This window comes from Pelodiscus sinensis, chromosome 2 (genome assembly GCF_052426305.1).
Source record: "Pelodiscus sinensis isolate ZL-2025 chromosome 2, ASM5242630v1, whole genome shotgun sequence".
Classification (NCBI taxonomy): Eukaryota; Metazoa; Chordata; order Testudines; family Trionychidae; genus Pelodiscus; species Pelodiscus sinensis.
The window spans coordinates 17,043,766-17,059,437 of record NC_143053.1 but is presented as its reverse complement, the minus strand read 5'-3'; the positions used below and the strand labels follow the sequence as shown (position 1 = coordinate 17,059,437).

Below are 15,672 nucleotides of genomic sequence, written 5' to 3'. Positions count from 1 at the left end.
ACTCCACATGGACACTTACTGTGTGGGGCACTGGAGTGCTGTACTTCAACACTCCAGCATGCCAAACAGAAAATGCTTGAGTAGACATTCCCTGAGAAACCCAGAATTGATTGATCTTTCACTGTAGCAAACAGCATCTGTGATCTGAACATAAAATTGTGCTCCAAGTCATTGTAATCCTTTGTGCTCCAAGTCACTAAGGGTATGCCTAGACTACATGGCTCCATTGATGGATCCATGTAAATGAGATTACTAGACGTAAGAAAATGAAGCAGTGATTTAAATAATTGCTGCTTCATTTACATCAAAATGGCCACCGTGCTGTGCCAATCAGCTGTTTGGCTGTACAGCGGGGCAGTTTGGACTCACCGTGGTCGACAAGGGAAGCCTTTGTCAACCCTCTGATAAACCTCATTTCACGAGGCATAATGGAGCAGTCAACGAAGGCTTCTCTTGTTGACTGCGGTGCATCCAGACTGCCCTGCTGTGCCGCCAAACAGCTGATCGGCACAGTGTGGTGGCCATTTTGATGTAAATGAAGCAGCGATTATTTAACTCGACACTTCATTTTCCTATGTCTAGTAAACTCATCTACATGGCTCCGTTGATGGAGCCATGTAGTCTAGACATACCCTGGGGGTGCGTCTAGACTGGCATGATTTTGTGCAAAAGCAACTGCTTTTGCACAAAAATCTTGCCGCCTGTCTACACTGGACACGAGTATTTGCGCAAGAACACTGACTTTGTAATGTACAAAATCAGTGGTTCTTGCACAAATATTCCAATGCTCCCGCTCAGGGATAAGCCCTCTTGTGCAAGTATTCTTGCACAAGAGGGCCAGTGTAGACAGCCACGTTAATTTCTTGTGCAAGAAAGCCCGATGGCTAAAATGGCCATCAGAGCTTTCTTGCACAAGAGAGTGTCTACACTGGCACGGATGCTTTTACGCAAAAGCAAATGTTTTGCGCAAACGCACATGCCAGTATAGATGCTCTCTTGCGCAAATACTTTTAATGGAAAAACTTTTTCGTTAAAAGTATTTGCGCAAAATCATGCCAGTCTAGACGCAGCCTAAGTGTGAATTTCACCTCCTTACAAGGTCAGGGCCAGTGTTCAATCTGCACACCACTGAAGTCTTACTAAGCCCTTCTATTCCATGGCTTGGGGGGACTTATATGGTTAGGGCCCTCCCAAATTCATGGTCCATTTTGGTCAATTTCATGATTTCAGCTATTTAAATTGAAATTTCCCAGTGTTGTAGGGTTCCTGACTGAAAAAGGAGTTGGGGGACTTAGCAAGGTTATGGGGAGAGGGGGAGGAATTGCAGAATTACTACCCTTACATCTGCACTGCTGCTGGCAGTGGTCCTACTTTCAGAGCTGGGGTGTAGCAGCTGCTGCTGGGAGCCCAGCTCTGAAAGCAGGGCCCTGTGAGCAGCAGCACAGAAGTAAGGAAGTCATGGTATGATATTGCCACCTTTACTTGTGCACTGCTGCCTTCAGAGGGGGCCCTTGGTAAGAAGATGCCACTCCCCAGCTCCCCAGATCTGCAGGCAGGAGCAGTGCAGAAGATAAAGGTGGCATGGTATGGTATTGTGACCATTACTTTAGCATTGTTGTTGGTGGGGCACTACCTTTAAACTCTCCAGCTATCCAGCTCTGAAGGCAGCAGAGAAATAAGTATGGCAATACAGCAGCTCCCTTAAAATAACCTTGCCACCTCCCTGCAATCCTCTTTTGGATCAGTAAACCTAACCTGAAAGATTCCTCTGTCTGCCATGAAATTTGTACAGTGTGGGGTAAAAGCACACAACAGACCAGATTTCCTGACCTGTGTTGTGTTTTTCATGGCTGTGAATTTGCTAGGCCCTAAATATAGTGTGTAGGCCTTAGACTGTGCGCTTTCAGCGAAGAGGTGGCGTTCAATCCATTACAATACAGATTTGAGAGGCAGAACGTGGCTTGACCATTTTGCTAATGATGACAAAGCCAAAAATGACACAACTCATTCCTCCATATCTGTATTAGTTCTGTGGTGTAAACACTAATGAAAATATTACTCCAGTATGCACATGAGTCTCAGGTCATGTATGTTGGAAGAGGAAGACTCATTTTTTCTGAGCATAACCACTCTTTAAAAAACAATACCTAGAAACCAATCACAAGAAATACCAACAGATTAGTGAATTGACTCAGATGCCACTGACCCTAAAGAAAATTACTTTGCAGTCAGTTTGGATGGGGTACTGTATAAGCAATATTTCTAATGAAAATGTGGCTTTTCTAAAGCAGATCTAGGTAGAAGGGGTGTTCTAAGGCATGCAAAGAATGGACCAGCCTAGCACAACTCCCATTGCATGAACTGGAAATCACATTCAGCGTCTTCTGTTTCAGTACTTCCTCGATGTTACTTCTGTGCTCAACAGTCCTGATCCTGCATCATTAAAGTAAATAAAATGTTGCCAGATACACCAACGGGAACAGGACCAGAGCTTAAACAGATCTCTGAAACGGTAAGAGATCTGACTGCAAAGGGTGATTGACTCATCCCAGCAAAGATAGGAATTGTGCATCTCCAAATGTGTTGAGAGGCAAGTCATATGAGGTAGAAATAACTTTTCAGCCCAGGGGTGAAGCAGCCACTTCAGATGAAGAAACTCTTAGCAGATGACTGGAAAGACATATATCCCTACGTGTACAACTTCTGCCATAAAGGTCACAAAGCACAGATTAGCAGCTCAAAGAATTTGGTAAATTGTGAAAAATCCCTGGAGGGTAAGTTTTCCCAAACTCCATAAAATTTGATTGGCAGGTTATGAAACATGTGACAATGCTCCCCTGTCTTGGGTAAAATCACAGGGAAACTGCATCCATGTTCCTCACGCCAGCATTTGGAACCAATGTACTAAGGAGTGAAGTCTGCATGCTAGTTAGAGGAGAGAACCATGAACCAAAAGTATACGTATACCTCCAGTCTCAGACATGCTGTCACAAGGTGAGCTGGCCCTTTAAGGGGTTTGGGACTCAGCCTCAACTGTGACAGGTTTAATTAATCTATTCAGGTGAAGGGAATTAATATAAAGATCATGTGATGGAGGAGCATGTGACTCAGAACCAGGTCTGCTGGAAAATGTAAGATACAGCTTGTGACCATTTGGAAGAGAGTCTAAAAGAGGCAGGAGAAATACATTCTCCTTTGGATCCCAAATGGAGGCCTAGGAAGGGCAAGGATCAGGAATCAGACTAGGAAGTCTGGAGTGAAGGGAGCAAGCCTAGAAAGTAGGGGACCAAGAGCCCTGTCGTCAAAGCAATGATTTAGCTAGGAAGGCTGGGTGGGAGATTTGTCTGCAGGGTGAAGTCTGACTAATGGGGAACGAAAGGAAACTGAGGGAGGAGCAGGGCCTGAAGCCAGACTGGCTAAGCCCTGCTACATTTAGGAATGGCTATTGGCTGAATATTTTCACTGACTATTTGCAGAGGGCAACGTTCCCTTTCCTACAGCCAGATCCACAACATCTAGGTCTGCATGGCAGGCAAGAGAGCAATGAGAATGAGGTATGTTGCCCTTCCCAAAAGATCTGCCTGCTGTGGCAGGTGGAAGGGAGAGTCATTTGGTATCTAAGAAGAAGAGCTTGAACATTGTGAATTTTGTGACGATCTTCTGACCAGATTTTGCTAAGTGCCAATTTTTCAGTATCACCCCTTTATACATTGCATCAAGCCTACTTAAATTTTGGGAAGACAGTTAATTTGTCGAAGGCAAACAAAAGTTACAGCTGATGGGATCATGCCACGGCTTACCCAGGAATTCCTCCTGACTCAAGTTTGTTTGCAATATCCACGTCCCACGACCAGACATCAAACTGCCATTTCCGTAGGCCCAGCACCCCACACAGCACCGATCCAGAATGGATTCCTATCCGCATGTCAATGTCATGCTTTGTCCTTGACCTGACATACCTGTTTTTTAAAGAGCAAAATACACAAAGAAATACAAAATCAGCTCATGCAATCAACTCCACAGAAGGCTGCAACTATGACCCAGATGGAAAAATCATATCTCCACTGCACTGCAGTGACTGTTGTGCAGGCCTTGCCAGATAATAGTGCAGAACTAACATTATTCAGAGGTTTCACATGCTTAAAAAGTATAGTCTGTAAAATGCAACACCGATTTGGCATGTGGGGATATTTGAGAAGCCTTGTACAATTAATAGTTAACTTCCTGGGAGACAGAGTACATGCAATCATAAAATGGTTCTGAAAAGTGGATTACCACAGAGGAACTTGGATTGCATACATGTTTGATGGCACACATATTCATATATATATATGTGTGAGAGTGTGTTTGTGGGGGGGGACAGAGAGGGGGGTCAAATGGAAGCAACTGTGGGGTCCATTAAGTCCTTTCCCATAAAAGTATATTTGAATATTTAATATTTAAGATATAACTAAAGCTATTTTAATTAAGATACATATTTCCTATTCTAACCCTAACCCTAACCTCCTCCTACTCTGAGTAACTAATCGCTTTCCAAAACCTCCCTTATCCGGCTGACATTTTCTAGGATTGGTCTTCATCCAAAGATGAAATATTCATTAGAGGGTTTGGATAAAAAATATTCTTAAAATATGAAGGGATTGAAAAACTATACACTTTTCCCATTATAACAAAAATCTCTTGATCTTTTTTGAGCAGCTCTGAAGTCAAAATGGCTAGGGTTGCATAACTAAAATCTGGCACAGAAACAAGCCTTATTAAAGAGCACTACCTTGGGCCACGTCTCCACTGCAGGGACTCTAGAAGCACCGCTGTGGTGTCATAGCTGTACCAGCATAAACCATTAGTGTAGATCAAGGGCCAGCAAACCCCGACACACATGTCACAAGTGGCACATGAGCCCGTTTCCCATGGCATGTGGGGTGGGAGCTCAGCCCTGCCCCTCCCCCCCACGCAGCCAGGAACACATGCTGCGGCTCCAGCCTCAGCCGTGCAGCTACAGGATGGAGCATTAGCTCTGGCTTCCTGATGAGGTGGGGGGGGGGGGCGATAAATGTCAGGGAGCCCCTTGCCCAGCATCCTTCTGCACCCTGCCAGGCTGGAGCCAGCCCTGGGCTCTGCCTGTCCCAGGCCCAGAGCTACAGCCTGCAGGAAAAGGGCTGGTCCAAGCAAGGAAGAGACTCTTCCCCCCCACCTCTCCTTGCCACAGCGCTGCCGGTGAGCGCAGTGGGGGGCAGAAGGGGGATGAAGGACAGTGAAGAAGCAGGATGGGAGGGGGCCGGGGTTGCACGGAGGGGGATGGGGCTATGCAGGGGGTCAGGCGGGGGGGGGGGTCATGGGGCTGAGGGAATCGAGGCTGGAGCAGAGGGAAGATGTAAGGGGGGATACAATTTTACTTTGCAGAAGCTGCACTTTCCTTTACTCCCCACTTCTTTGCCTTCTTCCCCAACTAGCTATTTGGCTGCATTCTCACCCTCTCACCTTTTCTGCATTACTCCTCCAACTCCCTCCCACCCAAACTCCCTCTTCTACCCCCACCCCACACCTTCTCCTGCCGCTAAACTCCCTGCCAGACCCTTCCCTCCTCACTCCTTCCTGTATCCCTATCCCACTCATGGCAGCCCTGTCCCATATATTTTTGTTCCCACCCCAGAATCTAAGGGGGGCCACAAAATTCACTAAGTCTGGAACCCCAGAAAAGTAAATCTGGCCTATGGGAAGCCCGGAACCCCAGTCCTCTCTGTCTCTTCCCCTCACCCCATAGGACTGGAGCACCAAAGGAATGAGGTGTCTCAGTTGGGGACTACATCAGTGAGGGTTGGGAGTTTTTGGAGTTGTCTTTATGCTTCTCGCTTGTGTGGTCCCCAACTGATTGTTCTGTGTGTCTGTGACTCCCAACCCCAAAAAGGTTCACTGCCTCTGCAATAAATAAAGAAAACATTGAAAACTTTAGTGTTGGACATAATATTTTACTTTATTTAAAATGAAGTTTGATAAACTAACATGAGAGAGTTAAAATGCTTAATCTGTTTAATTTAAATTAAATTGTTCTCCCCAGCTGCAGCACTAACAAAATGGCTCAGGTCTAATTAACAGTGAGTTTCCATTAGCAACTGGTAATTTGCAGAAAGGTTTACATTGACCCAGGTAGTCCATGGGCCGCACAGTGGAGAGTGTCCCTCCCCCTCTCCTGGGAGAGTGGCATGGCTCTGGGAAGAAGGGTTAAATCTTAGCATGCCACTTTGGAAAGGTTGCTGACCTCTGGTGTAAATGCTGTTGGGACACCACCTACCTGAGCAACAGTGGTTGTGTCGATGGACGTATTCTGCCATTGACCTTCCTGTGTCTAAGTCTTGAGGTGTGCTTGTACAAATTGGTAGGGATTTAGAAAACTGAAAATTGTCCCCTGCATGCTCACACAGTTCATTTTGCACAGGGCTTTTCATGAAGCTCATCAAAATCATAGCTAATGGAAGCTGTATCATGTACGCATGGATGATTATCTTAGTTACTTAGCAAAAGTGCCAATCCCTCAGCAGACCTTGTAAAATGTGAGAGGGCTAGTGAGCACCGCTCTTTTCTTTGGATGGTTTGCAGAAAGAAACACCACTTTGCTATATTTTAAATGTTCCAGACTTGAGGGAAATGTAAAGTGCTTTACCCAACTTCCCAACATGACAGGTTCACAAGGGGAGGTGCTTACTTTGGGAAATCTCTTAAGGAGCACGGGACAGAACACCTCCAGATCACCCATAATACCGACAGTCCCAGATTTAGGAACTTATATGCACCATTGCCATTTTTTGAAGTCCAAAAGATACTCTACAAACAAAGCCAATGCAAAGCAATGCTTGTTAAGGAAATGCTACAGTTGTCTGGAAATCAGGAAATGCGAGTTAAGCTGCCCAAACCCTCAGCTGTGCCCTGTTGTGTGGTAAAGTTCACTTCTCAAAAATCACCCTCAGTGTTGACATTACTAGGCAACTTTGTTAACAGTCCCAAAGGCTCTGTGAAGTGCATGCCTCAGCCCTGAAGCATGGGGAGGGGGAGGGTGCATGTCCCCAGTTCCTCGGCCCCAGAGCTCAGGGAGGGAGGGCACTGGGGGCAGCAACACTCCATGCCCAGAAGAGTGTTCTAGAGGCGGAGTGTGGGAGGGGCCAGGTTGGAGATTTGGGCAGGCAATACCTTCCCCCGACTATTATACAGGATGCCCATTTATGTGCTCCATTTAAATGCAACTACACTAGATGAAGACCTGAGCTAAAGGATGGGTTTACAATGAACTTACACTAAATGAGTAGAGCCTAACTTTGCACTTCAGAGGTGGCCCTTCCCAGAGAGAGATGAGGCACTTTGGTTGGTCAGAGTGGAGTAGCTCACAACTAAGTGACCTGAGCTATACCTACTGTGACAACAGACAGAGTCTTCAGAGCTGTCAATCTAACATTAATGAACTCTAAATTCACCTTAAAAAACCTCTACTACTGCTAATTGACAGCCCTGCTGGCAGTCTCAGAATAAATAAAGTGCACGGTAGGCTGAAATTTGCTATTCCTTTATTCAAGTCCCAGGCCTGCTACCATTGAAGTCAACAGTAATGGTGGATGATTGCACCTCAGCTGCACCCCAGCCTGAAATCTGACTCAAACAGGTCATTTCTAAGGACAGAAGGATAAATTGCTTGTTTCCATTCAGTCCTTGGCCTTTGATTACTGTCAACAAGGACATCACTGCAATGGGTGAAACTGAGTTTCAAAATGGGAAAGAAATGATATCAAATGAGAGGATTCGCAGAAAAAGCAATTCACCTTTGTTGTCCTCTCTTACACTTTTGAAAATCTTAGAAAAATGATGACTGTGCTATGTCCCTATGCAGCTGTTATTTTGCTAGCCTAGCACTTATTCTTCAGATCCAGACACCAAGAGGTCTCAGTGACCTTGACAAGAGGTGTGGACTGAGATTTACACAGTGATGAATTATTTTTTTGGCACTTGTTCTCCAATGTATTGAACCAAAACATGTTTCTCTATAAACAACCAGCGTATATGGGTTTCTTACTGTACCAGCATTGTGTTCAAGTACACCTATTATGGCAAATAATTTCCTACTTGCTCTTGGACTGTTGTCTCTTGGAGTTGATGGCATTCTGAATGTTGTTCTCCAAAATTCTTTTTTTATTTTATTTTTTAGGATTTGCCCTTTTTGAGTCCAGTGTCAAAACTGGCAAATGGAAGTAAAACTTATTCCTCTCTAGCAGTTATTCAAAGGCAATTAAGAGCAAATTTCTACATGGTATGTTCAGCATTGGGGCCTGGCCCTCAATCTTTCAATCTACAGTATCTGTCAAATGCTATGGGACTTCTTTCCATCATGTCTCTGCAGTCAACATCAGAGAGCAGAAGAAAAGAAGCTCTCTGATTTGAGAAGTGCCCACTGGGCACTGAAACTGGGCCCTGACTGAAAGGAGATATTAGGATATGAACGACGCCTATGACAAGGAAAGACAATACCAGCATTTCAGAAGAGACTGTTTTTGTGTGCTTAGAACTTTCTTAGCCAGCCAGATCTAAGCCTTAGAAAAGATAAAGGATAGGCATTAGGCAATGGATAGATCTTGGGAAAATTCCAATGAAACAATTTTTCATGAGAATTTCCCAAGTTGTCAACATTTTTAAAAAAATCAGCAGACAGAGTTTTATTTTGGCTAAACTCCTATTGACTTCAATGGGACCTGGAGGTTTTGTTTGCATTCAACATTCTGTAACTAGTAGTTACGTTTAAAAACAATGAGTAGTCCTGTAGCTCCTTAAAGACTAACAAATATATATACACGCACATACATACACAGTATCGTGAGCTTTTGTGGGCAAAACCCACTTCCTCAGATGAGCAGAGTGGAGAGAAAAGGAGGGACCCTCAGAATTTATAACAGAAAAAGAACGGAGGAGGTTGGAAGCAGTGGTGGCCTGTCCATAGGCGCGAACTAGGCGGTCGCCTATGGTGCCAAATTAAACGGCCATTGAGGGGATTGGAGGCGAGGGCACCGATCGCACTATTTGCCTAGGGCACCAGTTGCCAGCAGCTCATCTAGAGCCACTCCTGGGTGGAAGCACCTGTCAGTTATAGTGCTGGTGTTAATGAGGCTAACTGAGTGGGCTGGCAGTATCCCATGCTTAAATTTTGATGTCAATAGGACGTTAAATGTAAGAAAAACAGGTTTTACAATAGGCCATCCAGTACAGATCTTTGTTCAAGCCAGGAGGCATAGTGTCCAATTTGCATAAGACGGCCAATTCCGCACTCTCTCTCTCTGTAGTTGGCTTTTGAAATTCCTTCATAAGTTACTTTACAATCCATTAATGAGTGCTCATGTAGGTTAAAATGTTCCCCATGATTATGTGTGTTACCATGTCTGATATCTGACTTGTGTCCATTTATCCTTTATCATAGAGACTGTCCAGTTTGGCCAATATACATGGCAGGGGGCATTGCTGGCACTTGATGGTATATATCACATTAGAGGATGTGCAGTTGTATGAGCCTCTGTTGTTGTGGCTTATGTGGTTATGTCCTGTGATGGTGTCACTTGTATAAATGTGTGGATAGAGTTGGAAACAGAGTTTGTTGCAGGGGTAGGTTCCTAGGTGAGTGTGTCTGAGGTGTGAAGTGTGATTGCTGGAAAGAATTTGCTTCAGGTTAGGGGGTTGTCTGTAGGCGAGGATTGGCCTGTCTCCCAAGGCCTATGAAAGGGAGGAATCATTTTTCCAGATAGGTTGTAGAGTGTCAATGGTGCACAGGAGAGATTTAAGCTGGGGGTTGTAGGAGATGAATGTGGTGTTCTACAGAACTATTGTATTTTATTAGTCTCTAAGGGTATGTCTACACTACCCCGCTAGTTCGAACTAGCGGGGTAATGTAGGCATACCGCACTTGCAAATGAAGGCCGGGATTTGAATTTCCTGGGCTTCATTTGCATAAGCCGTCCGGCTCCATTTTTAAATGCCGGCTTGTTCGAACCCCGTGCCGCGCGGCTACACGCGGCACGGGCTAGATAGTTCGAACTAGCAAGCCATTCCGCACTATCTGTACACCTCGTGGGCCCTATATAATTTAGAGCAGCTTCAGGAATGGATTTACTCTGGAATTACACTGTTAGGCTATATCTATACTGCATGCTTTTTTTGAAATAACTCATGTCTATATAGCAAGCCCATTATTTTGAAATAATTTTGAAATAATTTTGAAATAACAGGCTTCTTACTCTGATTTCTGTAACCATAATTTCAAAAGGACTAAGGGAAGTCGAAGGAAGAGTGTTATTCCTTCAACTGCCTGCTGTATAGACAGCGCCAAAAGCCAAATTAAGCTATTTTGACTTCAGCTACGCAATTAATATAGCTGAAGTTGCATAGCTTAATGCGACTTTAGCCTGCAGTGTAGATGTAACTTTAGAGCTGATATAAATAACACCCCTATCTGTAGAAATTCTTGGAAAACAGCAGGAAACTTGGCAGGTCTGGTAATGAGTTCATGCATAGTAGCATGGTTTTTTCCCCTTGAATTAATGTTACTACTATTAGAGACTACACATAGATAGGCTGATTTATAATGAAGGCAAACTGTTTCCAGAGTTGAGTTTCAGTTGTGTAGCAAGACTACTTTTCCTGTCCTAATAAATATTTTTTTCAGCTGTTACTTTTGTGGGTGGTTATCTAAGACTCCTTGACCTTCCACGTAAGTGTATTGGTAAGTTTTGATTGGATTTCCACTAATGTGCGGGGAAACCCCATGTCCGTCTGATGTCACTAGAATTCACATGACCTCCCAACCTCTCTTCTCCTAATGAAGAAGAAAATTCCAGAGAAGAATTAGTGTCAGGACTGGAGAAACTCAAGACACCTGAGCATCACAAAAGTTAGCTCTGCATGAGTGTTGGCCACCTATGGTATCTATGGAGATTAAGGCCAGAAGAGGCCATCTAGGATATACTATCCTGTCTATCACAGGCCATTAAACTTCACTCGCTTAGGTCTGTATTGAGGACAATAGCTTGTGTTTGGCCAAAGCATGTCTTCCAGAAAGTCATCCAGTCATTATTTGAAGGCAACAAGAGATGAAGAATCCACCACTTCCCTTGGAAGTTTGTTCCAATAGTTCATCAACCTCCCTATTAAATATTTGTGCCTTCCTTCTCATTTGAATTTTTCTGGCTTCAGCTTCCTGTCATTGGTTCTTGTTATGTCATTCTCCTTTTTTCACTGCGAGGCATTTTTTCTGAGCCCTCAAATCACTTTCATGGCTCTTCTGTGCATCCTTTTCAGTTTTTCCAACATCCTTTTAAAAATGAGGACTGCAGATGAGGATGCAGTATTCCAGTGTCAGTCTGGCCATCATCACATCGCTTTCTTCATGCTGGACATTCCAGGTCTTGAGCTAATTGGATGTTTTCTCTACTCCCCTTTCACATGCCACTCTTAGGGTTTCCTCAACTCAGCCTCATTCTCTTTGCCTTCTGTACTCCCACTCCAGCTTCCTTCCTCATCTCCCAGACCTATCCCCTGCACCTTCCTGCCTTCATTTTCTGTTATCCAATCCCTCCTATCTTAACCCCACCCACAGAGTTAACCCCTCACTACAAAGCACGCCTACTAACCCTTGCCCAGATAATACAGAACATGGTATTTTCTGGCCATCACACTGCTTACTCTGCTTGGGGGTATTCCATCCATTTCCTCTACCCCCTTCTCTGTTTTGTCTGTTCAGATTGTTGGGACAGGTTCTGAAGTTCTTTCAAAGTGTGTTTGCACAGTTCATGGAACAAGGATTTCCCATTCTTATTGGGCCCTACTATTATTGTTCTAATTTTTTTGTATTATAATAATCTGGAGGATACGACATAAAATTGAAAAAAGGGATGCAGAGAAAGTAGGTTATGTTCTTGATAGGCCCTTAGCAGCTCTGTCCTCCTCCTCTTCTGTTAAACTCAGGTATATTCATAGAGCTTCATGGCATATAGTGGAAGCTAGAACTACACAAACAGCATTGCCAAGCATTCTTATTTTGGTTACTGGAATTTCCCCATAAATATTTCCCATCATTCAAGAAAGCCTTGAATTGAGCTAACTGGCCTAAATGTGTCTCTGATCTAAGTCTCCTGTGAAGTCCTCCAAATATTTAATGCACAAAAGGATATTTCTTTTGTGAAGCACCCAGGAAAAGAAAAGACATCCCAAAATGTAACCACTGGCAGGATTTAGTTCAGACTCATCCTGCCAACAATAAGCTCTGTATGGGTCAGTTCAAAAGCTTTCAGAGCACGCAAGGTTTTTTCCATTCTAGCCATGAGAGCCATTTCAGTTCAAATGACATATTTTTGTAGATAATGCTAGGCTGTCTCTCAAACATGTAAAATATTGTTTGCTTGGATGCTGCTGCCTATAGCTCCCAGAAGGCCCCAGAGATATCAAGATCCTACAGTGCACTGTACAAATACATAGTAAGATAATTTATCATCTAAATACACAAGACAGAAACATGGGTGGAAGAAAGGAAGAATGATCATTTCCCCCATGTACAAGTAAGGAACTGAGAAACAGAGATTCAGGCTGGGATCTTTAAAGGAGCCTTTAAAGGAGTCTGCATCATTTACATTGGCTGGGATGGTCAAAAGTGCCTCAGGAACTTACTCACAACTCCAGTTGAATTTAACTATTATTAAACTTATTAAAACTATGATAAACCGTATATTACGACAATAACTAGAGATCAGCTGTGGGAGTGGTACACAATGAAGAGGATAATTAACTGTTAGAGAGTGATCTGGATCACTTGGTAAACAGGGTGCAAGCAAACACTATGCCTACATCTACACTGGCAGCTTCTTGCGCAAGAACTGTTTTGTGGAAGAGTCCTTGCGCAAAAAGTCTTCCACAAGAGTGCGTCCACACTGGCATGTGCTTTTGCGCAAGAGATGTGCTTTTGTGCAACAGCGTCTATGGGAGTGTGGATGCTCTCTTGTGCAAGAAATCTGTGATGGCCATTTTAACCATAGGGGTTTCTTGCGCAATAAATGTATGTTGCCTGTCTATACTACCCTCTTGCACAAGAGGGCTTATTCCTTGTGGGGAGAGAAATAACTCTTCCGGAAGAAGCCCTGTTTTCCGATGCTAGACTGTAAATTTACTTGTGCAAGAATGTGCGTGCAGTGTAGACACCCGGCAAGCTTTTGCATAAGAACAGCTGTTCTTGCGCAAGAAGCCGCCAGTGTAGACATAGCCATATATGTTTGAATATGGCTATGGGGAAATACATACGTCTCTAGGCACAAAGAAAGCAGGCATTTCAAGCGTCCTTCTATTAATTATTAATATATGTTGGGGGGCTTCCTCAATATACTTCTTTAGGTCCTCCAGAGGGACTGAATTGCTTCTGAACCCAGTTATCTACATACTGGGGGTTCAAGTTTAAAATGAACTTTTTTACCTCCTATGGGATTGAAGCCACCTTAATTTAATAAGCAAAGCCTGTTAGGCTGGCAAATCTTACATCATTTATATGTTTCTCTCTGAGCTATTATTCAGAGAATGCCATTGCCATAGCTGCAGATTTACTGATCTTTGATTGTCAACGAGATTATAGAAAATGAGCCAGACTCATTTTATCCTAAGCAACCTCAATTTAAAAAATACCACAATGAAAGTGAATAACTGCTAAATTCCAATCTTAGGAAATACTGAGGCCGTTGTCTTCTCCCTCCCCCTTCTTCTTCTTATCGCTATAGACATTGCAGTATAGGTTCTAAATCAGAGTATTATTCTAAAAGGTATTCAATGTCTCTGAATGTGGACCTGGTGTTGCTTTACAGATCAAAACATTCTCTTTCATGCTCCAGTAAATCTATAATCCATCTCTGAAGCCAATGCACCATCAAGATATTTGAAGATTTACTCTGTCTAGCAATAAAAATGCTTCAATAACAGATCACAGGACAGTAGCATCAACAAAATAAGACAACAAAGGAAAGAATTACCTGATCGTTTTGATCATGCTAAGTCCCATTTCAACGCAACAGTGTGCGTGGTCTTGGCGAGGTTCCGGGAGTCCAGAAACACAGTAGTAACAGTCCCCCAGGATCTTAATTCTAAGGCAATGATGTTCCTAAATTAAATGTATAAAAACAGAAAGATATGTAGAAAAGGGTTGGTATTTGCAACACAGGCATGAAGGTAGCAGTGAAAAAACACTGGAAGGAAATGTAAATGCAGTTTCTAGCTATACTCTGTGTGTGTGTGTATATATGTGTAACTTATACTTTCGTGATTTGTTCTGATTTTAAAAATTAATGCCTTTATATTTCCAGAATTTTGTGTGTGTGTGTGAAGTTCTTATTGCAGGTGGGTAAAATTCTTAGAAAGATTGGATTAGAAGCTAGGCAAAGGTCTCAGAAGCAGCACAATCGATTAATAAGAGTCTCATATTTAAGGAGCCACAGAAATATCCAGGGATTGACCTACACCATAGTGCAGAGGTAGGCAATAAGACAGAGGCGGTTCGCCAGGGCTAGCCTCTGTTGGGCTGCTGCTGCTTTATTTACCTGTGCCCATGCATGTATGGGCGCTTGCGGCTCCTGTTGGCTGTGGATCACCATTTCAAGCCAATGGGAGCTGTGAGAAGCAGTGCACACAGGAACACAGTTTCCTACAGCTTCCTGCAGCTCCCATTGGCTGGGAATGGTGTTCCACAGCCAATGGGAGCTGCAAGTGCCTGTATCTGCAGAGGCGCAGGTAAATACAGTCATGGCAGCCTTCGAGGCAAACCCTGGCAAATCACATCCAGTCTGTGGGCCAGATATTGCCCATCATTGCCATAGCATGTCTTTCCACTGACTCCAGTGGGCCCACAGAGAGGAATGATACATTCCCTGTCCAGGAAATTATGGAATATTGGGAAACAGGGAATAATCAATGTATAGTAAAACTCCATTGGTCCGGCATCCAACGCCCCGGCACTCCTGATGGTCCGGCACCATCGGGAACCCGGAAGTGCTCCAGGCAGCCGGACAATTGGAGCTGCTCTGCTCCCGGCTTTCCTGATTCAGCTAGTGCTGAAACTGACCAGCAGCTGAATGGGGGAAGTCGGGGACAGAGCAGCTGGGGTGCTGCCGGATTGGTCCCGTAGCTCTGCACCTCGGCACTGCAGGACCAACCCGGCAGCACCCAAGCTGCTCTGTCCCAGGTGTCCCCAAGAGCGGCTGGTGTGCTGCCAGGTTGGTCTCGCAGCGCCGAGGGGCGGCGCTACCGGACCAACCCGGCAGCACCCCAGCTGCTCTGCCGCAGGTGTCCCTGATTCAGCCGTTGCTGAAACTGACCAGTAGGAGCTGAATCGGGGACGCCTGGGGCAGAGCCGGACTATTGGAAGGGGGGGCTATGAGGGGTCTGGGGTGGCATCCTCCCCACCCCACCCCAGACCTCTCATAGCTCCCCCTTCCGATAGTCCGGCATATCTGATAATCCGGCACCCCCTGGGTCCTAAAAGTGCCGGATTGTTGGAAGTTTACTGTAGTAGGAAGAACTTGCATGGTTTTCCTCCTCTGCCTCTGTCCCTTACAAAGAAATCACATTTTGTCCATTACATTTAATTATCTTAAAAAGCAGTTTTTTAGTTTCTCACCA

The 15,672-nt window shown here is 44.3% G+C and overlaps 1 protein-coding gene across 2 annotated transcripts in view; it reads right to left on the bottom strand.

Moving 5' to 3' along the window:
* ADCY8 (adenylate cyclase 8) overlaps positions 1 to 15,672 on the bottom strand; it is a 217,516-nt gene that overhangs the window by 92,010 nt on the left and 109,834 nt on the right. For both annotated transcript variants that reach the window (XM_075920134.2, XM_075920135.2), the window contains exons 5-6: positions 14,031 to 14,158; positions 3,801 to 3,959 (exon numbers count right to left, since the gene is read on the bottom strand). In XM_075920134.2, the coding sequence (XP_075776249.1) occupies positions 3,801 to 3,959; positions 14,031 to 14,158 (287 nt within the window). The remainder of the gene's footprint in view (positions 1 to 3,800; positions 3,960 to 14,030; positions 14,159 to 15,672) is intronic.